Genomic DNA, 26,591 nt, shown 5'->3' on the forward strand with positions numbered 1-26,591 from the left:
GGTAGTGAAAGCTGGGTTGACTCAGGATATCTTATTCATCAGTTAGAAGTAACAGACATGAAAGTAGCGAGAATGATTGCTGGTACAAGCAGGTGGGGGCAATGGCAGGAGGTTATTCGGTATGAGGAGATAAAGCTCAAGTTGGGAATGAACTCGATGGATGAAACTGCACGCACGAAGCGGCTTCGGTGGTGGGGCCATGCGAGGCGAATGGAGGAGGATACGTTACCGAGGAGAATAGTGGACTCTGTTATGAACGGTAAGAGAAGCGGAGGGAGACAAAGACGATGGTGTTTAGACTTATTTTCTAATGATTTAACGATAAGAGTTACACAAATAAACGAGGCCACGGAACTAGTTGCAAATAGGGGATTACAGCGGAGTTTAGTAAAATCATAGGGGCTTCTTTCTATCGCTTCTTCCACACCATGATTGGGTCGTGGATTCCGACTCTATCACACTCGTTGACTTGGTCCTGTATTTTAGGATTCATTCGTTATTACGTGTTTCTCTCGTAGTTTGTATGAGTGATGGGATGTGGAAAAAGGAAGCGGTGGGTAATGCGAGGAGCACAAACATAGAGTATTCAACTAGCAAAAATCCCCACTCCATCTGGGAATCAAACCCGGAACCCACTAGCTTAAGGGCACCATGATGAAAATTGATCCAAATAAATGTAAAGGTAACGTTAAATAGTCTGAGGTCTGTGTAGTCGACAGTGCATATGTTTCCCACGTCGAATGTAATCTCCTAGGAAGGCGCTCAACATAGAATTCTGTAAATTTTGTTCCCAGGGCATAGGAAGTTCCGGTTTCATGTTGGCGATCATGCCATTGAAGGTAGCCAAGTGTGTGCCATCTTCGTGCAGCATCAATGACACCGCAATGATGGTGGAGAGAGATTATCAGCAATTTGCTCTGTATTTGAGTACTATGAACATGGAACTGAAGTTTGAGGTGCTGGAGTCTGAGTGCCACACTGCAGACCAACCAGACTTCGAGCCTGAAGACTGGGTTGCTATGTAAGTACAAATATGGTATCATAGTGTAAGTATGTATAAGAAAACCAAACCAAACCCCATGGCACTACAGCCCTTGAAGGGCCTTGGCCTACCAAGCGACCGCTGCTCAGCCCGAAGGCCTGCAGATTACGAGGTGTCGTGTGGTCAGCACGACTAATCCTCTCGGCCGTTATTCTGGTCTTTTTAGACCGGAGCCGCAATCTCACCGTCAGATAGCTCCTCAATTCTAATCAAGTAGGCTGAGTGGACCTCGAACCAGCCTTGGTAAAAATCCCTGACCTGGCCGGGAATCGAACCCGAGGCCTCCGGGTGAGAGGCAGGCACGCTACCCCTACACCACGGGGTCGGCGTATGTATGTATACTATGGAATATTTCTCACTCTCTATTAGAAGTTCCAATTGTTAATGGGAGGTCGTAAAGGATTTTCGGTAGGAAATACCCATTTTTAGATTTCTTATGATTTTGTTATCTGGAAGTCCACTTTATGATGTGCATTTGTGGGTTTGGTGTCAGAAATTGTAACCCAAATGCCATTTAATATCCATTTAAATGCGATGTTATATAAAAGAGTCACTCCTCTATTCTAGAACTGTTCCTTCAGACTTGAGAATTGTTTTCTGGACTAGCTCCTTTTTATTTGACAGATTTGTGTGTTCTAGGGGAGTTTTGCGTGTTCGGCAGCCTGATAAACAGCCGATATGCATCATTCTTTATTTGTTTATCCGTTGTATGTGTTGTTTGTTTCAATTCTTATAGTTTTGTAATAATAATGTTATCGGCTTTACGCCCCAAAACATACTTTTACGGTTTTCGGAGACACCGCGGTATCGGAATTTAGTCCCGCAGGAGTTCGTTTACGTGCCAGTAAATCCACCGACGCGGGGCTGACGTATTCGAGAACCTTCAAATACCACCAGACTGAGCCAGGATCGCTTGAGAACGGTTGGCTGTTGAGAGAGCTCTTGCATTATTGTAGTGTTAAAGTAGTGAAAACCTATTGAAATAGCTTAATTTTGTGTATATCTGATTCATTTAGTGCTGTTTATATAGTGGTGTTTAGTGCTTGTTGGCAGAAATTGGGAGTAGTAATAATTATTTAAATTTTGTAACAAGTAATTCAGTTGGTCTTCAGTAAATTACGTTTTCTAGGTTAAGTAGGCTAGCTAGGTGCACCTTGTTTCGAATTTAGGTTTAGGTAATACTTTAGGTAACAATATTAACTTTAAAAATACTTGTAAATATCTGTAGGTTTGTTGGCTGTACTTACAAAGGCAGATTATCATAAGGAATAGTACCGTAACTTCTGCAGCAACTTCTCCGGTATTTCGTATAGATATACGTTCAAACTATCGCGAAAGTAATAATTTACTACATTAAAAAACACGATACGCCTGTAAACTTCCATTTAAAAAGAAGTTAAAGAGATTACACGGTAATAGTTAACAGTCGTATTGTTATTGATTATTGTCGCTCCTCATATTCAAATATTGCATTGTTGGCTACAGTCGTGAACAAAGGGTGTAGTGTAGTCAAGTAAATATAAATAAAAATCAGCTGACCTTGTATTCCATTCATTTGTACTTCTGAGTAGGTAGTTAGTATCCGTAATTTATATTTCGCTCCCTCGATCTTTCAGTATTTATGAGCGGTTAGCTAATAATAATAAAGTTCATATATCCCAGTAATTGCAGTTCAAGTCCCTGGAGTAGTAGTAGTAGTAGTTTTGATAGAAATATTTGAGAAATTATTGTAGACAACCTCGTATTCTTCAGTAGGCCTAATTAAGGACACTTTTTTTTTCTCCGTCCCGTGGAGTAGGGAAATAATAGTAATCCATCAGCTGTAATAATCACATAACCACATTTCAGTAGAATTGTAGTGAAGATAAGGTATAATATATTAGATAGTATCTTGCCAGTTATATTCGTGTTTTTCTTCGTGTACGGCAATCCTTTTGATACTTAAGCATTTAACCAAACGCAGTGTAGTGTAGTGTAGATACATTGTAGTATAGATACAGTACATTTAGATAGTGCCGTATCTTGCCTGCTATATTCGTGTGTTATCTTTCGTGTATATCTATTAGACCGTAATACTAAATAATAATTTGTCTAAGCATTTAGCTTCGTTGGTAATCTTTGAGTACAGTAGTTCTTGCAAATTTCATTTCTGTTGGGCTTAGTAGTGACATACGGTACGGTACCGGTATCGTAATTAGGATACGTCTGAAAGTAGTTTAAAAATTACTGTAGTGTACTGTACAGTAGTATACGAGTAATATCCTATTAGAATTTAGTGTGCTTATTTTATTATTGTAAAATATTTGTGTAGTACTGGTGTAGTAGAAGTATCCGTAGAAACTCTTACTAAAATATTGTTGAAATTAGGATAGGCTTAATTGCAGTTTGGAATTGTGTAGTTCTTGTGTATTACTTTCGATATTCAGTAATTAACAGCAGCTTTTATCCTGTAAGGGGTTGTAGGATAAAAACAAAATAGAGCACGACTAAGTAGTATTGTAGTGTAGTCGTATATTAATTACCTTATTGTTGTGTACTATCCCAGACAATATATCCCTCCGTTCATTTATTTTTTTGCAAATAAGTTATTTTATTTTATAATTTAAAATTTTCCCCCCGTAAAGAATGGCTAAGGAGCGCGAGTGTACTTATTGTGGGTGTGGTGAGGCATTGAGGGGTATGAGGGAGGAGTTGGAAAGTTTGAGGGAGATAATTAGGATTCTCACAGAAGACAGGAAGGAAGATAGGACTCCCTCAAACAATGTACAGGTTACAGTAGGTGTACAAGAGGGAGGGGAAGGAAAGGGAGGAGTTGTAGAAGACAGGTGGTCTAATGTTCTAAGGGGAAGGAGATTGCAGGCCAAGGGCTCTATTCAGGATCAGAATTCAGGACAGGTGTCCGTGCGAAATCGGTACGAGTCACTCCAGGTAGAACAACAGAGGGAAGATGAGGGACAGGGAACTGTTGCTGAGATGCGTGGAAGTAGGAGGAAGGGAAAAGGTAGGAAAGGGAAATGTAGAGTAGAGGATAGGAAAAGACAGGTGGAACAGGGTCATGGGAAGGAGAAAAGGGAGGAGGAAGTAGCTTCTGCAGCTATCAGGAAAGATAGGGCTGACCAGGAGGGGAGGGGATCAAATGAGATGGGTAGGGTTGAGGCTCTGGTCATGGTGGATTCCATCGTTAGACACGTGGGGAAAGTGTGTGGAGGAAAGGGAACCAGGGTAGAATGTTATCCAGGAATTAGGTTGAGGCAGATGTTGAGGAAAGTAGAAGAGAGGGAGGAGGGGAAGGAGAAGGTGGTAGTGTTTCACGTTGGTACCAACAACGTAAGGCAAGCTGATATAAGTACCAACATAGTTGGAGATGTGTGGGATCTGGTAAATGCAGCACGGGTGAAGTTTAAGAAAGCGGAGATTGTTATTAGTGGAATACTGTGTAGGAGGGATACTGACTGGAGGGTGATTGGGGATTTAAATGAGACTATGGAGTGGGTATGTTGGAAACTGGGAGTGAAATTTCTAGATCTTAATGGGTGGGTAGGAGATAGGTATCTGCGCTCGGATGGCCTTCATTTAAACCGCAGTGGTACGTATAAGTTAGGAAATTTGTTTGGAAGGGTAATAGGGAGGTACATTCAGGGAAACGGGATGGCCTAGGGAGCGGTGATAAGGGAACAGGGAACTGGAAATCAAGTAGGGATGACATAAAATTGTTAGTGTTGAACTGTAGAAGTATTGTAAAGAAAGGAATATAATTAAGTAATTTAATAGATATATATTTACCAGATATTGTAATAGGAGTTGAATCATGGCTGAGAAATGATATAATGGATGCAGAAATTTTCTCACGGCACTGGAGTGTGTATCGTAGAGATAGGATAGGAAAGGTGGGAGGGGGAGTTTTCATTCTGGTGAAACAAGAATTTGTAAGCTACGAAAAAGTTAAAGATGAGACACATGAAATTCTAGGTGTAAGGCTAATTTCTAAAGATAATAGGCAACTTGATGTATTTGGAGTGTACAGATCGGGAAAGGGTAGCACTGATGCGGATTCGGAATTATTTGATAGGATAGTCAGCTATGTGGGAAACGACATGGAAAGAAATGTGATTGTAGCGGGAGATCTGAATTTGCCAGATGTCAATTGGGAAGGAAATGCGAACGACAGGAAGCATGACCAACAAATGGCAAATAAGTTAATATGGGAAGGACAGCTGATTCAGAAAGTGATGGAACCAACCAGAGGGAAAAATATTTTGGATGTGGTGCTGATAAAACCAGATGAGCTCTATAGGGAAACTGAAGTAATAGATGGTATTAGTGATCATGAAGCTGTTTTTGTGGTAGTTAAAAATAAATGTGATAGAAAGGAAGGTCTTAAAAGTAGGACTGTTAGGCAGTACCATGTGGCTGATAAAGCAGGTATGAGGCAGTTTCTAAAAAGTAACTATGATCGGTGGAAAACGGTAAATAAAAATGTAAACAGACTCTGGGATGGGTTTAAAGAAATTGTTGAGGAATGCGAAAACAGGTTTGTACCTTTAAGGGTGGTAAGAAATGGTAAAGAACCACCTTATTATAATAGAGAAAAAAAGAGACTAAGAAGGAGGTGCAAACTGGAAAGAAATAGAGTTAGAAATGGCTGTGGAAGTAACAAGAAATTGAAGGAACTTACTAGAAAATCGAATCTAGCAAAGAAGGCAGCTAAGGATAACATGATGGCAAGCATAATTGGCAGTCATACAAATTTTAGTGAAAAATGGAAGGGTATGTATAGGTATTTTAAGGCAGAAACAGGTTCCAAGAAGGACATTCCAGGAATAATTAATGAACAAGGGGAGTGTGTATGTGAGGATCTCCAAAAGGCAGAAGTATTCAGTCAGCAGTATGTAAAGATTGTTGGTTACAAGGATAATGTCGAGATAGAGGAAGAGACTAAGGCCAAAGAAGTAATAAAATTTACTTATGATAACAATGACATTTACAATAAGATACAAAGTTGAAAACTAGAAAAGCGGCTGGAATTGATCAGATTTCTGGGGATATACTAAAGACAGTGGGTTGGGATATAGTACCATATCTGAAGTACTTATTTGATTATTGTTTGGCCGAAGGAACTATACCAGATGAATGGAGAGTTGCTATAGTAGCCCCTGTGTATAAAGGAAAGGGTGATAGACATAAAGCTGAAAATTACAGGTCAGTAAGTTTGACATGCATTGTATGTAAGCTTCGGGAAGGCATTCTTTCTGATTATATTAGACATGTTTGTGAAATTAATAACTGGTTCGATAGAACAAGGGGAGTGTGTATGTGAGGATCTCCAAAAGGCAGAAGTATTCAGTCAGCAATATGTAAAGATTGTTGGTTACAAGGATAATGTCGAGATAGAGGAAGAGACTAAGGCCAAAGAAGTAATAAAATTTACATATGATAACAATGACATTTACAATAAGATACAAAGTTGAAAACTAGAAAAGCGGCTGGAATTGATCAGATTTCTGGGGATATACTAAAGACAGTGGGTTGGGATATAGTACCATATCTGAAGTACTTATTTGATTATTGTTTGGCCGAAGGAGCTATACCAGATGAATGGAGAGTTGCTATAGTAGCCCCTGTGTATAAAGGAAAGGGTGATAGACATAAAGCTGAAAATTACAGGTCAGTAAGTTTGACATGCATTGTATGTAAGCTTCGGGAAGGCATTCTTTCTGATTATATTAGACATGTTTGTGAAATTAATAACTGGTTCGATAGAAGGCAATTCGGTTTTAGGAAAGGTTATTCCACTGAAGCTCAACTTGTAGGATTCCAGCAAGACATAGCAGATATCTTGGATTCTGGAGGTCAAATGGACTGTATCGCGATTGACATGTCTAAAGCATTTGATAGGGTGGATCATGGGAGTCTACTGGCAAAAATGAGTGCAATTGGACTAGACAAAAGAGTGACTGAATGGGTTGCTATATTTCTAGAAAATAGATCTCAGAGAGTTAGAGTAGGTGAAGCTTTGTCTGACCCTGTAATAGTTGAGAGGGGAGTTCCTCAGGGCAGTGTTATCGGACCTTTATGTTTTCTTATATATATAAATGATATGAGTAAAGGAGTGGAATCGGAGGTAAGGCTTTTTGCGGATGATGTTATTCTCTATAGAGTGATAAATAAGTTACAAGATTGTGAGCAACTGCAACGTGACCTCGAAAATATTGTGAGATGGACAGCAGGCAATGGTATGTTGATAAATGGGGCTAAAAGTCAGGTTGTGAGTTTCACAAATAGGAAAAGTCCTCTCAGTTTTAATTACTGCGTTGATGGGGTGAAAGTTCCTTTTGGGGATCATTGTAAGTATCTAGGTGTTAATATAAGGAAAGATCTTCACTGGGGTAATCACATAAATGGGATTGTAAATAAAGGGTACCGATCTCTGCACATGGTTATGAGGGTGTTTAGGGGTTGTAGTAAGGATGCAAAGGAGAGTGCATATAAGTCTCTGGTAAGACCCCAACTAGAGTATGGTTCCAGTGTATGGGACCCTCACCGGGATTACCTGATTCAAGAACTGGAAAAAATCCAAAGAAAAGCAGCTCGATTTGTTCTGGGTGATTTCCGACAAAAGAGTAGCGTTACAAAAATGTTGCAATGTTTGGGTTGGGAAGAACTGAGAGAAAGAAGAAGAGCTGCTCGACTAAGTGGTAAGTTCCGAGCTGTCAGCGGAGAGATGGCGTGGAATGACATTAGTAGACGAATAGGTTTGAATGGCGTCTATGAAAGTAGGAAAGATCACAATATGAAGATAAAGTTGCAATTCAAGAGGACAAACTGGGGCAAATATTCATTTATAGGAAGGGGAGTTAGGGATTGGAATAACTTACCAAGGAAGATGTTCAATAAATTTCCAATTTCTTTGAAATTATTTCGGAAAAGGCTAGGAAAGCAACAGATAGGGAATCTGCCACCTGGGCGACTGCCCTAAATGCAGATCAGTACTGATTGATTGATTGATTGATTGATTGATTGATTGATTGATTGATTGATTGATTGATTGATTGATTGATTGATTGATTGATTGATTGATTGATTGATTGATTGATTGATTGATTGATTGATTGATTGATTGATTGATTGATTGATTGATTGATTGATTGATTGATTGATTGATTGATTGATTGATTGATTGATTGAATCTCCCAAGCTGGACTCAGAAGGCCAGAGCCTTAACCGTCTGAGCGTCTCAGCCCGGCTCATGGTTCTATGACTTGTAGCTAACGCATTATCATGTCCAAACCTACAAGAATTTTCAAGATATGTAAAGTTCCGGAAAGGGTTTCTTTGTGTGATATCAGGCATTGATCCCAGGTGCTAATGATGCGGTATCAACAATCAGTGAGGGAGATTATGTGCAATTGCTACAGCAGCTAAATATTCAACCGGGAAGGAATGCACTGCAGATTTTCTAAGATATGGACATGATACGGGTTTCTAAAGCTGATTTGCATGCAGAAAAGCTCGCAAAACAGAGTTAAAATCCAGAATATTGGAGTGGTATGCATGAAAAGTACCATCGAGTTAAATTCGAAGCGCTGACATGATAACATATAATTGCATTTTTTCAGGCACATTTTACTTAAAAGTATTAACTTTTTACAGTTATTCCATACTTAGGTGTGGGATTACTGGGTTCTATTCTTTTGTTCCTGATATAATCATGGAAGTTTTAATGGAAAATATGGGGAAAATTTATTGTACTATTAAACGTTGTAATATTACAGTTTATTTTCAGTATTTAATATTGAAAATAATATTTTCACTCGGCTTTAAAAAATGTCAGAACATTGAGAAAGCATGTATCGACAATTGCATACATATTCAGCCTCATAAGATTAATATTTAATGAGAAAAGTACAGTCTAATCGTCAGTACAGGACTTACAGCCTCCCATCAAAATAGGTAATGATAAGAATTTCCACATTTTGGTCCTATCTGAAAGCTAAATATTTGTAAAATACGTCAGAGGTCAATTCTTGGTATGAAAAGAAGAAACATATCCCCATTAACACACGTCCTATAATGTGTTGTTGCTGAGTTACATGTGACGGACTTAGAGGATGTACATTTGCCGCATCACAGGAGATGTTCAAAGTGTCGGCCAAGAACAGCGGCGTTGATGGTACGCTGTTCGAGGTCGATGATGCCGTTATCCGAAATAATGTACACTACACTTTTCATGCGTTCACGCTAATGAAAATCTAGTGGATTAAGGTCAGGAGACTAAGCGGGCCATTAGGCTGGACCTCGACGCCCAATCCACGTTCATGGGAAAGTATTGTCCAAAGATTGGAGTGCTCTGCTTGAACCACTTGGAGCAGAAAACAGGAATAGGCACATGTTAAAGCAGTACAATCAGCGTGTCCCTCAAGAACGTCAACTGTACGGGTCAATTCAGCAGGTACAGCCCGATCAGTTGATCACGGATTACACCACAGCACACATTAGTCCAAAGGGGATTTTCAATTACCCACGTGTGTGTTACGTAAGTTTAAGATGCCATGTCGTCCAAATGTGGCCTTGTCAATGAACAACATGGAAGGCGGACGACAAAAACTTTAGTATTGTAGCAGGTGTGTGCCTGTACCTCAGTACGTACACACTGTAGGAACTGTAGGACATATGTCCGAAGGGATAATTTTCCCCGACGGGGCGAGTTGGCCGTGTGGATGGAGCCACGCAGCTGTGAACTTGCATCCGGGAGATAGAGGATTCGAACCCCGCTGTTGGCAGGCCCGAAGACGGTTTTCCGTCGTTTCCCATTTTCATACCAACGAAATCTGGGGCTGTACCATAAGTAAGACCACGGCCACTTCCTTCCCACCCCTAGGCCTTTCCTATCCAATCGTCGCCATGAGACCTATCTGTGTCGGTGCGACGTAAAGCAAATAGTAAAAATTTTCCCCCAGAAACACCCCACGAAGTTTGACAAAAATGTTTACATACACTCTGCATAATATTTATTATTAAGTAACCACAAGCAATTGCATTTCCTTTGCTAATATTACTGCTCTTGGTGCTATAAATAACGGTAATTAAACATAATAATAATAATAATAATAATAATAATAATAATAATAATAATAATAATACCGACTGAATTGGGTACGTACTTTAGGTCACGTAAATTTTAGCTTGTTTTTTGGGCGATGGTGGGTTCTAACCTCACAGTCGGGAGCCCTGAAGATGACCTCGTGGTTTCTAATTTTCACACTCGCAAATGCTGTGACTGTATATTAATTAAGGCCTTGGTCACCGGCTTCAAATCTGCCTCCTATTGCCACCCCACAGAAAACAAATAGCAGAACAAATAGTTGTTATAATAACAGAGGTGCTGGATTTCCCTCTGACCGAGCTCGATAGCTGCAGTCGCTTAAGTGCGGCCAGTACCCAGTATTCGGGAGATAGTGGGTTCGAACCCCACTGTCGGCAGCCCTGAAGATGGTTTTTCGTGGTTTCCCGTTTTCACACCAGTCAAATGCCGGGGCTGTACCTTAATTAAGGCCATGGCCACTTCCTTCTCACTCCCAGCTCTTTCCAGTCACATAGTCGCCATAAGAACTATCTGTGTCGGTGCGACGTAAAGCAAATAGCAAAAAAAAATAAAAAAAATCCCTCTGTGTGTATTGTACCTAAAAGAAAGCAAAATCATCTCCGTACAGGCCATGAAGGCCCTTGGAGGGGTGGAGGGTAAAGGCTTCCACTATCCAAAACCTCGGCACTTGGTTCTGTAGAGTCGTTAGCTCTACACCCGACCGCGTTTGCCCCCGGGAATTAATCTGGTACTCATTTTTGGTGTAGGCTGCGTAAACCTTAGGGTCATAAGCACCACCGGAAGTTGAAATATTATTTTCTAAAATTTTTATACTTCATGACGGGGAATCGTACTCACGCTATTTCCAGTTAAACGAGCGCCTTCACCGCATCGGCCGGGCGGCCACTGTGTGTTGTATGTTCTGCATGTAAATGTGCGTTCCTTTTTTGATAGATTCATAGAGATATAGGTAGACATTGATTGATTGATTGATTGATTGATTGATTGATTGATTGATTGATTGATTGATTGATTGATTGATTGATTGATTGATCGATTGATTGATTGATTCGTCGAGTTGCATTATAAGGAGATCATAAATGGTGAAAGTTTAAGTGTGATTTTCCCAGAACTTAATTTCGAAGAAATTATATTCCTTTTCCAGATTGAGGTGGATGTACCGGTGTTTTAAATAGTTGCCAGGGTTATGTGGCAAAGCTAACTCTTCGATGATGATGCTATCAGCTGGGAGATATGAAATAGGAGAATAAGTAAAGCTGTCCTCACTGCCATGAGCAACAGAAGCTAAGAGGACAGCGTCTACTAACAATATGAGGTTCAAATTTTTAGCAATTTTCCTGTGATACACACGTAAAATTTTTGTACGAGAATAGGTCCTATTCTCAACAGATGAGTAGTTTCCATAATATTGACGTATTTATTGTCATTTTTAAGAGAAATAATGATGTCAATGAAAAACTTGTAATACCACCACAGTGACAGTAAAGATAAATACAGCCGAGCTCGATAGCTGCAGTCGCTTAAGTGCGGTCAGTATCCAGTAATCGGGAGATAGTGGGTTCGAGCCCCACTGTCGGCAGCCCTGAAGATGGTTTTCCGTGGTTTCCCATTTTCACACCAGGCAAATGCCGGGGCTGTACCTTAATTAAGGCCGCGGCCGCTTCCTTCCACTTCCTAGGCCTTTCCTATCCCATCGTCGCCATAAGACGTATCTGTGTCGGTGCGACGTAAAGCAAATAGCAAAAAAAAAAAAAGGATAAATACAGCATAAGATGTAAACCTATTGCACAAGCTTTTCCTGTGTTTTACCATTAATGTTCAAAACCTTTCTGCCATATATTTTCAGTGTTGTCCTCGTCTTCTTCGCGGTCGTGGTTGTTCTCAGCACTGGCTACGACGTTCTAACCAGAAAGGCAGGTAGGTGCAGTCCATGGTATTTGAATAATGAAGTTCAGTAATGAAAATGTTCATTTCGCTTTTCACCCCAAGGAAGTTCGAGGGGCGTGCCAAAGAAAGTTTACAATGTACTGGCTATTCCTCAATATTATGTGATAGTTTGTTTATAACGCACTGTGCCCTTTCTTCATTATTTAATCCTTATATTCTCACATAGCCTATGTGAGAAGGGAAACATCTACTTCTTTACACGTTAGTAACCACAGTAAGCAACTATGACACTGTTTTGCAGCCCATTATCGTTTATTCGCTCTCTGGCGAACGAACCTGTCCAGTTTACACTGTCCAACAGATGTTCTGCTCTTCTTCTTCTTCTTCTTCTTCTTCTTCTTCTTCTTCTTCTTCTTCTTCTTCTTCTTCTTCACGAAAGCCGTTAAAGTCACTGATCTGCTATCAGTACTTTTCTGTTAACAATGTCTTCACTATTTAGTCCAATTTTCTTTTCAGATTCTTCGTGACTTTCCTGAACCACTATCACACATATTAGTACATTTTTCTTATTCAACCGCTTGTTATCCATTCTATATAAGTGACGACAGAACATGAACTGTCACTTGTTATGGGTTCTTCCTCGTTACCTCCAGGAGATTTTACAACACTACTTAACACCAGCAAACCTGTGGAAATAAATACAAAATGCATGCCCGTGTGATTGATCATCCTCCTTTTATCTTTAGTGAATAAATTTAGAAATAAAACTACACTTAAGATCGTTCTCAGAATCACTGGTTGGAAAGAAAATACAAAACTGATTTTATTTGTATACAATATATTTGGTACTGAAGAAGCTACTGAAATAGTTCGTGTTAAGCACAGTTGTAATATTCTGAAAGATGAGTAAATTACATGATACTTAGATAAAAGTGCAGATGTAAAAATTGACAAATATATTTGAAAACATTGAAAAAAATATTAAACATGTGGTTAAATAAACACAAGCAAATCATTAACACAAACGCACAGTTACAGTGGGCAGTGCACAGTGCTAGCCTGCCGGTTGGAGCCAGCTGACGTTATCAATCCTGCGCGCGACCCTACCGTCTAGTCTGGTAACCGTGGTATTTACTACTGTGGGATTAAGCTCGGGATTTTCTGTTTTTAATAATTGTTTACAACGAGCATACTAGACTAAAGTTTACAACCCTAAGGTTGGTTGGCAGCATCTCTCCAAAGAATCCGGTTTCGTGCCATTCTCTTCATTTCAAACAAGATAGACATTCCAGCTCCTCCACCAGCTGACCACTATATTCTAGTCTAGGACTTCCCCTGAAATTTCTTTCTTCCACAGAACCCTCCAAAATGCCCGATTATGTTCAATCCATGTATTTCTTCCTTTCTTCATATTCATTGACAAGCTCGGAGTTTCGCCAACATTTTCCATTACTTCCTCATTAATAACCCTGTCTGTCCAAGGAATGTTCAGTATTCGTCTATAGCATCATTGTTCAGAGGCTTCTACCTCCTTCCTCTCTGCCACCCCTAGTCCCATTTCCGTCCAGAAATACGCTCCATACATGTCTTGATTAATCTTTTACACAGTTTAAAGCTGATATTTTCAGATGTGAGGAAATTTCTCTTTTTATTGAAAACTATATTATCTTACTAATTCTGCTGATCATATCTCTCTTACTTCGGTTATCATCTGTTATTTATTTTCCTAAGTAAGAAACCTTTCCATCGTTACTGAACTGGTTCCCACTCAGAGCTATCCTTACTCTTTTTATTGCTTACTTATCCCCATTTCTTTTGTTTTGTCTCAATTTAGTTTAATATTATATCCATATGTAAAATTACTGTGCATTACTCCCAGCATTGTCGTAAATGTGTCTTAACTCTCCGCTATTAAAGCTATGTAGTCAGCAAAAGGAATTGTATCTTCTCTCCTTGTATTTTAACACCACTTCTTTGTCTTAGAATCTTCCTTGTTTCATCTATAGATTTCTATATGTATCCGTTGAATAGTACTGGTGAGAGGGCTCATCCTTATCTTACACCTTGTCTTATTTTTGCTTCTTGTTGTTTCTCACCACAGTTTATCATCGCCACTTCTTCCTTGTAGAGACTCCACACAACTCACCTGTCTTTATATTTTACTCCTGTTTTTTCTACGAGATAGTTATGACGTTTCTCAAGCAGTGCTTAAAATGCACAACAGGATTTACTCAACACACAGTGAATAAATAGGATTATTTTTCACAGAGTGAAGTTATTCTTTAGAATGATTTATAGTAACTCTGACTATGGCAGAGTGTACGCATGCGTTATATGGCTGATGATAACGGTCGAATTTAACCTAGTAAGTCATCTGAAGAAGCGTATTTTACTTATCCGAGTACTACCCGCTGTATAATTCCATGTATCACAATTTCTCTTCCGTCCGTTTTCGCTTGAAGAAATGATGTTATCTGAACATGTTGTGAAAGAGTTTCTGTTCATAGTCTCCAGATAAAGGGTGACTCGAAAATTCGTTAACATTCGAAGAAACAATACTTAACGCAATATTTTAGGTAACAATTGACACACATTATTGGCGTGACGAGGAATTTTATTGTCACCAAAATAAAGTACACAAAATGACCATCAGATGGCGTTTCATACGATACACAAGCAATACCTAGCATAAAAATCGTGGTTTAGCACATACGATGTACTTTATAACACACGCTCAACATGTCGGCCGTCATTCACTATCACCTGTAGTCGAGAGACGATATTGTGAAGAGCACAGCACTGCATAGCTGTAGGTATGGTGAGAAATTGCCTAATGAGGTCGGATGATCGCGGTACACTTGAGACGATAAACCGCGATTGGAGGCGCATCTGACGCCCTCTCTCACGATAGTTCCTTTTATATCGTACACGGGTCCCATGCGACATCATTGACCTGTTGGTGTCGGGCGTCATGTGTTGGCCTGTTTGTGCAGTCATTGTGGGTGTCAATAAAACCCCATGTCATGAAAAAGATGTGTGGCCATTTGTACTTGATGTGCTGCTGTTCAGCGCCATCTGTTGGTCATGCCATTTAGTGTACTTTATTTCTGTAATAATAAAACCCCATGTCATGTCAGTCATGTATGCCAATTATTACCTCACCACCTCCAATATTTTGTGAAGTATTGTCTCGTAGAATGTGAACGAACTTTTGGGTAATCCTGTACTATTATTCGTTTCTGTAAGCGTTGTCTGATAGAGTGATGTTGTTCCAGAGTCTCGAAGTAACCTGCTGATGGCCTTCTCCGTGTACACTAACGGTAAGAAACTTCTGGCCATATCCAAGTCAGAGGACACTCTCCACTGCCTACACGGGATTAGATTCCTCAGCATGGCCTGGGTCGTAGTCAGTCACCGCTACATGGACGCAGTTTATGCACCCTCTCAGAATTTAGTGACATACCTGCCAAATGTAAGCATTTCTAAAGTCACTTATATTTATCTTGTATTTAGAGTATGTAAACTTATGTAAGAACAATCAGAAGTTCAGGAAGGTACAACTGAGAGAAGCCATTCCCAGTAAGAAAGATATATTTTGAATCAGGATATTATTTTAAATATTTATGAAATTATATAAAATTAAAATCTGTTTGTAGAATTATTTGAATGCAGATTATGTCTATCGGTTCATTCTGCTTCCATCGGGAAAAATCCGTGTGAATCAAAATATAGTTGAATCATTTCAAAAATATAAAAATTGGCAAAAATACAGTAAGTGAGCTGAAGAGAGGAAGGATCAACTAGCCATCCCACGGTGGGATGACGCAATAGTTAGCTGCGCGCAGTAAACTTAGTATAGCATAGGATCGTAATGTCAGGAGGTGGAATTTGTCTCGTCTACCCGAGATCTGTCGATATATATATATATATGTATAATGATACTCAAGAGAAAACATAATTATGTGTGTTAAAAATTGTAAATGATTCGAGAACAATGGAGGGAGTAAGGAGGCAAGCTGCTCGTCTAAGCGCTGTATGAGCTGTCACTGTAGAGATAGCGTAGAACAATAGTAGACATATAAAGTTCAGTTACCATCATCAGTATCTAAAGACAATGCCTCTTCTATCAACCATCCTTCTCTGTCTTCAGCTCCACGTTTCATTTCACAATAGGAACCATAATAAAGATTCTGCTCCAAATTTCTTTCCCATGATATTCCCTTCCATTAGGTATTATGTCGCAAGATATGGCTAGTGAATTTAGCATTTCTTTCCGGTATTGTTAGCATCATATCTCCCTTCCCTTTAATTTCTTGCAGGACGCGTTTGTTTCTTCTCTTTTCAATCCATTAAGTTACTATCAATCATCTCCAAATCCCCATCTCAAACGCTTCCAGTCGTTTCCAGTCCTGATTTCTGATTGTTCAAGATTCACAACCGTACAATACCACACTCCATACAACATTTATTTATTTATTTATTTATTTAGGCATACTTATTTATTTATTTATTTATTTATTTATTTATTTATTTATTTATTTATTTATTTATTTATTTATTTATTTATTTATTTATTTATTTATTTATTTATTTATTTATTTATTTATTTATTTATTTATTTATTTATTTATTTATTTATTTATTTATTTATTTATTTATTTCGACTTTTACCAACTGATAATTGCCCCTGAGGACAAAACACACATAAAGACAATGTGAATATTAAAAATAATTGTGAGTTGATAAGCAAATTTTACATACTGTATGTTTTTGTATTAGAAAGTATGCAAGATATCGTTCTTCAGGGTTTGGACGGAATACTTCAAGGCAGTCACTGAAATATCTTTTATTAATGCCTGATTGAGGTTACATGATTTGCAGTGAAGTGGACGAAGAGGAGGGGAATGGATCCTCTAGCGCCAACCATTAATCTTATGACTTCGATATCATCCAAATGCTATTGCTGTTGTTAAAATCGGACAGTTGGTTCATATGTTGTTTTTTTCGTGTAATTCACTGGGTTGTGTTTCGGATGTCTCAAGTCTGATCGTCGGATCTTTTATAAAGCCCTTTCGGTGGTTTGAAGCCTATCATGTCACTTCGACGGGTAAAGCCTGTGTAAGATAGATCGTGAACCTCATCAAAATCCTGGGTCCCTTAACGCTTGAGCAATGACAGATCATATTTTATGGTGCCTAGTATTTCGTAGAGCTTCTCCATGAGAGCAGTAACCGAGGACGTGATCAGGAGTTGCTACCCCGTTGTGGCAGGGCCGACAACGGTTACTGCCCATGTTTCGGCCTGGAATAGCTCGTACATCCGCTAAATCTAAAATCTAAATTTGCGCTGATCGGTAAACATTTCTTATTACTAAACGCCTGTTTGGCAAGCGCTATTCACCTTCTGATCTCTTTGCTGCAATTGTTCAGTGGAGTATTTAAAAGTAGGGAAGATCTCTTATTTTGGCAGAGCTTGTGATGGAAACCAGGGGTTGCATATCGCGTTATTAGGTGTAGAAGCTCGTAATTTTCTTTATTCCAATCATTCGTCATTATGGCGACTGTTGAATAAAAGTCGTTTAAGATATTGCTGCGTTTTTCTAGTAGAATTTAGAATGTGTTCTCCTAGGCCTTAGTGTTCGGCAGGTGTATCTGCATTCTAATGTATTCTGTGAAGATAATTTCTTTCAGTAAGACATAGGTCAGTCTTGATGGTGCTGTCTTCCAGATACACAGGATTCGTTTCATATAACGAGCTTTAACATTCTCTTGCATTATCAAGTCGTAAATTTTAAGTTGCTACTGGTGCTATAGCTGTTTAAAAAACGGTATCATTGCTGTTTTTTGTTGAAAGTTTTGTGGTTGTTGAACGTTGTAAATTGCTTTTATTGCTGATGTTATTTCTTTGGTATGATTGTTAAAATATGCCAATGTTAATTGAAGAGTAACTCCGAGATATTTGATTTTGGTACTACTTCTAGAGGTTTATTTTGAAGGTTTAATGTGTATATTGAAGAGATCTCACCACCTCTTCTGAAAGTCATTTGTTTAGTTTTGTCATGATTTATTTGTAAGGCAATTTCTAGGGCCCATGAAGTGAGTCTGTTTAGTACCATCTGGAGCTCTTCTCTGTTTTCTGAACCTAATACCCTATCATCTGCTTAGTGTAGAAATATTGCTGAACTGTCCTTAATGATATTTGTAAAACCTGCTGTCTTGTTATTGAACAGTAATGGATTAATCGGATCTCCTTGCAGAACACCATTAGTTTGAATTAAACATTTGGATAAGGTGATATCATCAGATATTTGGATGAAATTCTATTTTAAGATGTCTGAAAGTATTTTCGTTATTTGGTTTGCTTGGCCAATCAACAGACTGAGTTGTCGGATGAGTGTTTACCTATTTATGAAATAGAAGGATATTCTGTAATCTATGAAGACTTCAAAAAATATACTCCCTGGGTGCCTTATTGTATCTTGAATATGTTCTAGTAAGCAGTTAAGAGCATGGAGACTGCTTCTTACCTTTCTGAAACCAAATTTGTTTTCTGATATTAGGACATCCAATTCATCGGTAAGCCCGCCGTTTAATATTTCCATGAATGATTTGAAGGAAGTCTTTCTGAGGGCTATCCCTTTGTATGAGACTGGGATACAAGTTTCCATTTCCCTTTGAATATAACTTTTATTGCAGATGTTCTCCATTGTTCAGGTATTTTTTCTGGACTCAAATATGTGCTGAATAATTCTATCCAATAGTCTCCCATCAGATTGTAAGATTCTTTGAGATGTTCTGTAAATATGCCGTCTGGTCCTGAAGCATTGCTACTGTGTTTTTTCTTTTGTTATTGCATGATGTATTTCCTAAATCGTTATTGGGGTTATATTTTCTGTTATTTCCGAAGCATAATATTCATATGCTGTGTACTTATGTTCGATGTTTAGAATGGGAACATAATAATCTTCCCATTTGTCCATGGACATTCCTTTTATTGTAGGTGGTCTTGGTTTTCTGAGCACTACGAATGGATCTTCCTGAGCGAGTTCTGTTTGTCTTCTGGCATCGAGATCTATGGGGTCTGCGGTTTCTGTTAATTAAATTTTTTGCAGCTTTCTTTGTTGGGCGTATAATGATAAATCATGTTCTTGCATTGTAGTTTTTGCTTGATGTAGTGCTGATAGGGTCTTCTTCCGTTCATCATACCATTGTTTGTCAAACCATGGTTGCGATTTCCTACCCTTTATTTGTTTTTGCCATGACTGCAAAGTCGTTGTGCATAGTTCTAATGCTTCTATTACTTTATGTTGCTGTATTAGATGTGCTGCTTCTTCTATTTTACCCAAATTTTCTTTCAATTTTTCCAAATTTAATTTCCTAGATATTCTGGTGGCCACAAGGTTGATTGAAGATAAAGGTTGACTAAAATAAAAAGTTGTTATAAGTTGTATGTATTTTCTTATTGGTGTTATTGCTCATGTACAAAGTGCTTCTGTTTAATCAGTTTTTCGTCTTCTCCTCTGAGTAATACAAAGTCTATTGCGCTAGTGCCATTCGGCGCTATGTATGTTAACATGTCAGGTTTGTTAATGAGGCTATATCCTCTTCCTTCTAGTATATCAGGGATTAGATCTGTTTAATAGGTCTGTTTATCAATTCATGCATTGAAATCGCTTGCAAAAACTACTCGTTTATCAATCACCGTTCCTGTTATTCGTTATTCTGTTATTCGTTCAATGACATCTTCTACAGTCATCTGAGGTTGAGCATATATGCCTATTAATTGAGATAATATGTTTTTAGTATAATTGTGTTTTCACCTCTAAATAATTCCTTTATTCATCCTAGAGAATGTTTGAGGAAGATGGAAACACCTCCTACTGATCTACCTAAGAAATGTTTCCGTTAATATGATAGCGTCGTGTATAGTTAATGTCTGTTGCGATAAACGGTATCGCTTTTCATAAACCTTCAGTGTTCCATAGTAAAAATTTCCATGCTTCTTATAATTCTGCTGTATCGAATCTTTTGTAAAGGAACTCCTCTTACCCTTACTCCTTTTGGCCAGATATCTGTGTTCTTGAGAAAACTGAACAGAAATCCTTCTTCACAATCTATACAATCTTTGATTCATTTTTTCTCAAGGAAACGTCCTATATTTTATTAGTTGTGTTTTCTTTAGGTTAGCTTCTTTTCCGCATATTTAAGTTCATTGTTTTATAATACATCTGTCCCAATGATTGTTTTTACTTGATTAAAATTTCTTTTTACTTCCTCGTGAGTGTGCTGGTATATCTTGTAAATCTCTGTGATCGATATTGTGATCGAACTCTCCCTGTTGCTTGCGTGAAATGGCTTCTTGTCCTTATATCAGGTATTGACAATGTACTTTGGTTTAGACATTGCTTAAAATTATCTTCTATTAGTAAGTTTAGCTTATTTTTATACAAAGTCCATTATAAATTTTACGCCCATTTTTAAGCATGTTATGCCGCCTTTTCCTTTAATTGTGTTTATGTACTGCATAGGTGATGTCATCTGTATCGAGTTAGTTGAATTACTTGAATATTGCGTCCAGAACAGGTGAGCATCAGAAGTCGATAGACGTTGTTTGTCGTTAGTTTGTTGCTCCATGATGTTGACAGATGGCTTTACATTTCCTGTAGATGAGCTGTCTTCTCCTTGCATTCAACAATTTGACTTCACCTAACCTTGTTTTGTGTATTCTCAATTTCATCATTCCTAACGTATAGAACGGTTTTCATATCAATGAAACAGGTTTCAATGACACTTACCGCTTGTGGAGTATCTTCTTTCTTCTCTTTTTTTTTAGATAACCTCCTATTTTTGCGTTATTCCCTAAATGTTCAGGGCACCTTTTAATCGTGTATTAATCTCTTCCGGCATATTGACGGTATAAATCATTTAAGAAAATACTGAGCAAACAATTAATAGGGAATCTGCCACCTGGGTGACAACCCTAAACGCAGCCGCATCTAAGGATGTGTGAAGAATACCCGAAATGTCTCGGTACCGCTATCTAGATTTAAAGAAATTTCAAGTTAAAATGAACGTAAATAATTAGATAAAAGCAATCGAGCAAGGCAGAAGTATCCGAGATTGAGCGTATATTCAACGTAAGAAGGCAGACGCGTCCGATCAAACAATATTTCTCTAAACTGCCGAAAAATAAAATCTAACTAAACGAAAACTCTGCGCAGTGATATTCAACAACCACGTGACGTGTTCTACACCTGGAAGACCTACGACAGAGCCTGGGCATATGTTTTCTTCCCTTCGAATAGGTGTTCGCCAAATTTCGTCTTGTCGAGTTCTTATAATGCTAATCACGCACTATCCTTTTTAACGAGAGCTACACGCTTCTATCCCGGTTCACATCACCTACCGAGTTCTAAGAAAAGCAATATTACCACAGATCCTCATTAGCTCGTACACTACAAGCATCAGTTGATGTGAACAACGCTGTAAGGTGCTGAATGTTCTTGAAATATTGCAGTGTTCACTTCACGTGGAGTAGACATGCTCCTACACCCCTGGAATTGAAGAATGAGACAAATCAAACAGTGAGGGGAAATAGGCTCCGTTGTTCCGCTAATATGGTCACTTGATGTTACTAAAGGCCTTCTGGTCCTTAGCAAGGATATTCAGCTATGATATAAGCCACACTAATTGTATGTAAAGAAACACTTACCAATTGGACACCGATGGGCACCGAACACACCACCTACCGATTTCCCAAAGATGTTCTACCTATTTCGTTTTGATATTTTGCGTTCATTAGGGACATATCTCAATGTAAACTTAAGGGGAGTATGAATGGCATATACCGCTAAAGATAAATTCGCTAATTTCATGGCGTATTTTCTCAGGAAATGATTTATGCAACTTAATGAAACTTTTACAGGTTTCTTATACATGTTTACGTACTTAATCCTCTAGTTTGATTGCAGTAGGCCACATTTTCTAGGAGCTATAATATATTATTTTGCTGTTGTCTTTTTTTACAACTTTTGTTACATTTTTTTAAAAAAATTACTGCAAATGTACTCGCTATCTCTACCATTCTAGAAGTATAGTATCACAAGGGTGTTATTAATGAATTGTAGAGAAATCAACTTTCTATCCTTTCTGAAGAAAATAAGTTCATCAGAAATTGCAATTAAGAATTAATTTAAATTAAAACTCGCATTTTAATAGAAACAGCTAAAACGCACTAGCGCTGCAGTATTCAGCATTTTCTACACGGTATGAGTGCATCCTCTTCTTCAAAGAGTTTTGGCAGCAAGAACGGCACAAAAATAGAACATTACGTGGTGAGAAATGAACAGAAGTACATATCGTACGTGTGTAATTTTAAATTTTTGCGCTGTTATACTAATTTATTATTGGTCTTGTGGGTTAATTACTGCATTTGATCTAGACAAGAGCAAAAGGATGGTTCAAGAAAGTGAAAAAGAGAGGAGATCTGATACACCAGGATAAGAGTTTGCGAGTGAGGTTAGGAACGAAAGTTGAACCACCACTTCAGCTCCACACCCAGAATATCGCATGCGCAACTTAAACAGGAATCACAACTGTTATTCAAGTCCTATCAACTTACGTAGCAATGTTTCCAAAGAATTTAAGTGAAAATATGGCCCTCCAGGCCTTGTGACTCATGAGATGTTAGTTTTTAACTGACCAATCGTTTATGAAATCTTAAAAATGCCCAAATGCAACTAATTAAATTAAATAAAATTAATTTTAATGTACTTTAAGTCAACCAAATTTAATAAATCAAACTCCGCATTAATCTGCATATTCCAAACAATGTTTCTGCATAAAAAGTAAAAATTAAAACTTTTCAACGAAATGGCCATTCATACTTCTTTTAAACAGTGTATTCATTCTCAAAGCTCAAGAGACTGCTACATCAAGCACTTCACACGTGTAATGAAAACAGACGAAACGGAACGTTTAATGATAAAATATATTAAATAAAAGAATATGAATAGTTCTGGAAACGAATTAGAATGTATTATTTCATTCTGGATCATCGTATGCAAGCTTCACAGTGATAGCTACCGCCTGTCAGCCCACATATTAATCCAGAGTAATAGAGCTACCGCTAAAGGACTGTAAATACAAAGGTAAATCCCCTATTGTCAGAATTAATTCACTCTTTAACAATACTAATAACCTACTGTAACTGGGCTAGGCACATCTGCATTTATATTTTAGTGTATTTCTTTGTTTTCTTTCCGATACTATGTCAACATCTAGTGTGAGAGTGTTTGAATGTATTCAGTGAACCGAAACGTTAATGTTTAATTAGAGGAGGAATATATTCACGTGCAAGGATTACGTCAGAAAAGAAAAAAAGGAAAGAACGAAAAATCCCAGCAGAGTGGCGGGTGTGTGAGAGGACAGTGGGAAAATGAGCCTGAAGCAACAGACAAAATCCCCAACACGCACTCTTACTCCCAGGGCCTGTTTAGGCATCTCTGTTGTGGAGGACGCAAGTAAAGACGTCGTGAGTTTTAGGAATGACTAGCAAGATACCCGAGCTTCGCTAATGTATTATACTGAAATTTATAATTGAATGCTTAACATTAAATATATAATCCACCGAAATTCGTGATCAGACTCGTTTCCTGAGAGAATCCGCCAAAATTTTCGATCTAACTCGTTTTCTGAGAGATTACGGCAAAGTTCCTCCAGTTTTCCGTTTTTTCCAGCAATCGATTTCGCACTTCCTGGGCTAGATTCAGGTATCCCGCCCGGTCAGCTGGGTCCCAACATCTTTGTCATCTTTTCCTATAAGCACTTGTAATATGGATCACATCCTTGATGAGATCCGGCGTGGTGTTTTCTTGGGTGCCTTGGCGATAATGAACCTGCGACCGGATTGCCTTCGTAGTCAGTACCCGGCCAGGACCCGTTCTCAGCGTAGTCAGCACATTTTGACGATGGTACAGAAAAATATTGTTGTTATTATTAGGCTGGGTGATATTTATTATTATTATTATTATTATTATTATTATTATTATTATTATTATTATTATTATTATTATTATTATTATTGTATCGGGCGGTACACCATTATGCCGCAAATTTAAATCTTGCGCCAATAAATCCTCTACAGGAGGAACCCTGAACTTTAAAATCTGGATCCATTCATTAGTTTTCACAGAAGATGTCACTACCGTAAATTTTGTGATCACAAAGTTGTCAGTACTGTGTGAATTTCATCTTGTTTTGTTTTCCATTGCTCAAGAAGTGTGGAGATTCTCTTATAGATGTCTCTACTAAAAAAAACTATGACCATGCACCCTGGTGCGAAGTGGAAGAACTTTATTTGAAGAAATTTTGTATTCATAAGTTTGTTCTTTACTAAATTTCGTTCTTTCATTTGTGGGTTTCCAATAGTAATCTTTTCTTTCCCCAAGATTTGAAGGTAACCAATCAGTAATTTCTGTAATTAATTTTTGACCAATCGTGTCTTTCTTCTTCAATTTTGATGTGTAACTTTTAGTCAGCCAAGAAAAGTCTGTGGGTGTGGCTGTTTTATTCATGGAAGGTCTCGAACTTTCCCCGAGGGTATAAAAACTGCTGATTTTCTTGTCTCTCGGCCACATCATCGACATCTAGCCTAGTGTATGGAAGTGTAGCAGGAGGCGGGAAGCGCCTCATTCATCCGGCAGCAGCTCTTCAATAAGGTAATGGCCGCTTAACGTCTTTACTTCTTGCTAGCTCAGCAGTCTAACCCGCGCGGAAGGTCCGAAACATTTACCATGTAACCTATCTCTTAAACATGTAGTATTATGTAAAATCTTCATATATCTGTAACTGTAAATCGGGGATAGAGAGTGCTTTACCCTCTCGAGCTCCCCTTCATTTTGGATTTGAGGTGACTGCGTTTTCGTAACCGTTTTTCTACTCTTCCTTAATGTGTTAAATTTATTCTGTATACGAGTCACCTCTACAGCTTGGGAATAGCCCCTGTTTCATCGGCCTAGTGCCTTTTAGGTTTTAAAATGTATATTTAGGAGTGCAAGTTCTCGCCTCCATTCATTTTGTATTTTGGGCCATTAACTTAACCTATTCTTTTTCTGCTAAGGCCCAGTAGATTGGGTACAAGATACCCCTGTTTCCTTGTAAGTGTGCCTTGAAGGCTGTTAATAGTAAAGTCCGTTGTGGCCTTTGGTAGGCTCAGAATATTGAGAGAGGGTCAGCTCTTTTATTTATGGTAAAAGTGCCTCAGGGAGGCTTGACATTGCTAGGTGGGAGCAAGTGCTCCATGTAATTTGGGGATTTCTGCCCTTTGGTAATAGGTGTTTGTGAGCTGAGAGCTCAGAAATTGTAAACATTAGGACTTGTGGCCCATATTGTATAATTGTCTCTAAATCTTGGCTTTCCTGGTCTTGTACCTGATTTGACTTGCCGTTATTTATTAAAGTCTGAAGTTTCATGTGAAAATTGTTAAGTTTTGCTATTTTCGAAAATATAACCTTTAATGCAATTTTAATCCATATCTCAGCTTTGTAGTTAGACCCATTCCAGCCCGCACCTTCTTTCACCTCTGCTTTCCACGGGTATCCCCGTAACTATTATTATTATTATTATTATTATTATTATTATTATTATTATTATTATTATTATTATTATTATTAATGTTCTGGACCCCGATGCAAGATGCAAGACAGCTACTTGGCGGTAAATTACATCTGCATTGTCATTGCTGACAATGTGACCAGCACCATTGTTGCGCGTAGGCAAGTACGCGGGATTTGTGGCGATACGAATGATATACTTCCGTTCATTATTGACCTTGTTATACAGGTGAAGAATTGCACGGTCAATTTCATTCCTGTTGTTTATTTAAAATGTGTTTACATTTTTACTTTTATGCCAGGAGGATCTAATGTAATCTAACTTTAAGTTCTCCAAAGGGAAAGATTTAAAATAATCGGTTTATGATCAGAATCAAGTACATTATGAACAGTAAAATCAATTGGCGTCAACTCCTTTTCCACCCCACCGTCGTTAAGTTGAATTATCCCCCCCCCCACAAAGGAAAAGGAAGGCGTGTTTATTTATGCTTAAAAAGAGATTATAATACCAATGTTCACGTCTGTTACTTTCAGTTTTGAGATATACGTATCCCCATTAAAAAATTCACATTTTTTTTACTTCCTTTAACAATCTCTGCCCGTTAAGTGAATTTACCAGAAAAATACTTGTTTCCTTATTAGCAAAGGATCTAAATACCAATTTGCACGACTGTAACATCTTCAGTTTTTAAGATATGTGTCCTCATAAAAGGAAATCAACTCCTTTTCAACACCCGCCACCAAGATGATTTTCCCCCAAAAATGCGTTTTTCTTTTTTTTAAAGGAGATCCAAATACTAACTTTCACGTCTGTAACAACTTAAGCTTTTATTAGATGTGAGTATCCTCATACAACTAATTCAATTAATTTTTTGTTCTTTCACCCATTCTTCATTGGATTTTCCAAAATCAATGGAATACGTGTTCTTTACTTTTAAAGCAGATAC

At 38.2% G+C, this 26,591-nt stretch overlaps 1 protein-coding gene across 2 annotated transcripts in view; it reads left to right on the forward strand.

Annotated features, from left to right (window-relative positions):
- LOC136866637 (nose resistant to fluoxetine protein 6) overlaps positions 1–26,591 on the forward strand; it is a 73,173-nt gene that overhangs the window by 16,714 nt on the left and 29,868 nt on the right. For both annotated transcript variants that reach the window (XR_011017963.1, XM_067143754.2), the window contains exons 3-5: positions 795–1,021; positions 11,992–12,062; positions 15,308–15,504. Coding sequence is in view for 1 of the 2 variants with exons in the window: in XM_067143754.2 (XP_066999855.2) it covers positions 795–1,021; positions 11,992–12,062; positions 15,308–15,504 (495 nt within the window). In the remaining variant the exon portion in view is untranslated. The remainder of the gene's footprint in view (positions 1–794; positions 1,022–11,991; positions 12,063–15,307; positions 15,505–26,591) is intronic.

This window comes from Anabrus simplex, chromosome 3 (assembly GCF_040414725.1).
Source record: "Anabrus simplex isolate iqAnaSimp1 chromosome 3, ASM4041472v1, whole genome shotgun sequence".
NCBI classification, from domain to species: Eukaryota; Metazoa; Arthropoda; class Insecta; order Orthoptera; family Tettigoniidae; genus Anabrus; species Anabrus simplex.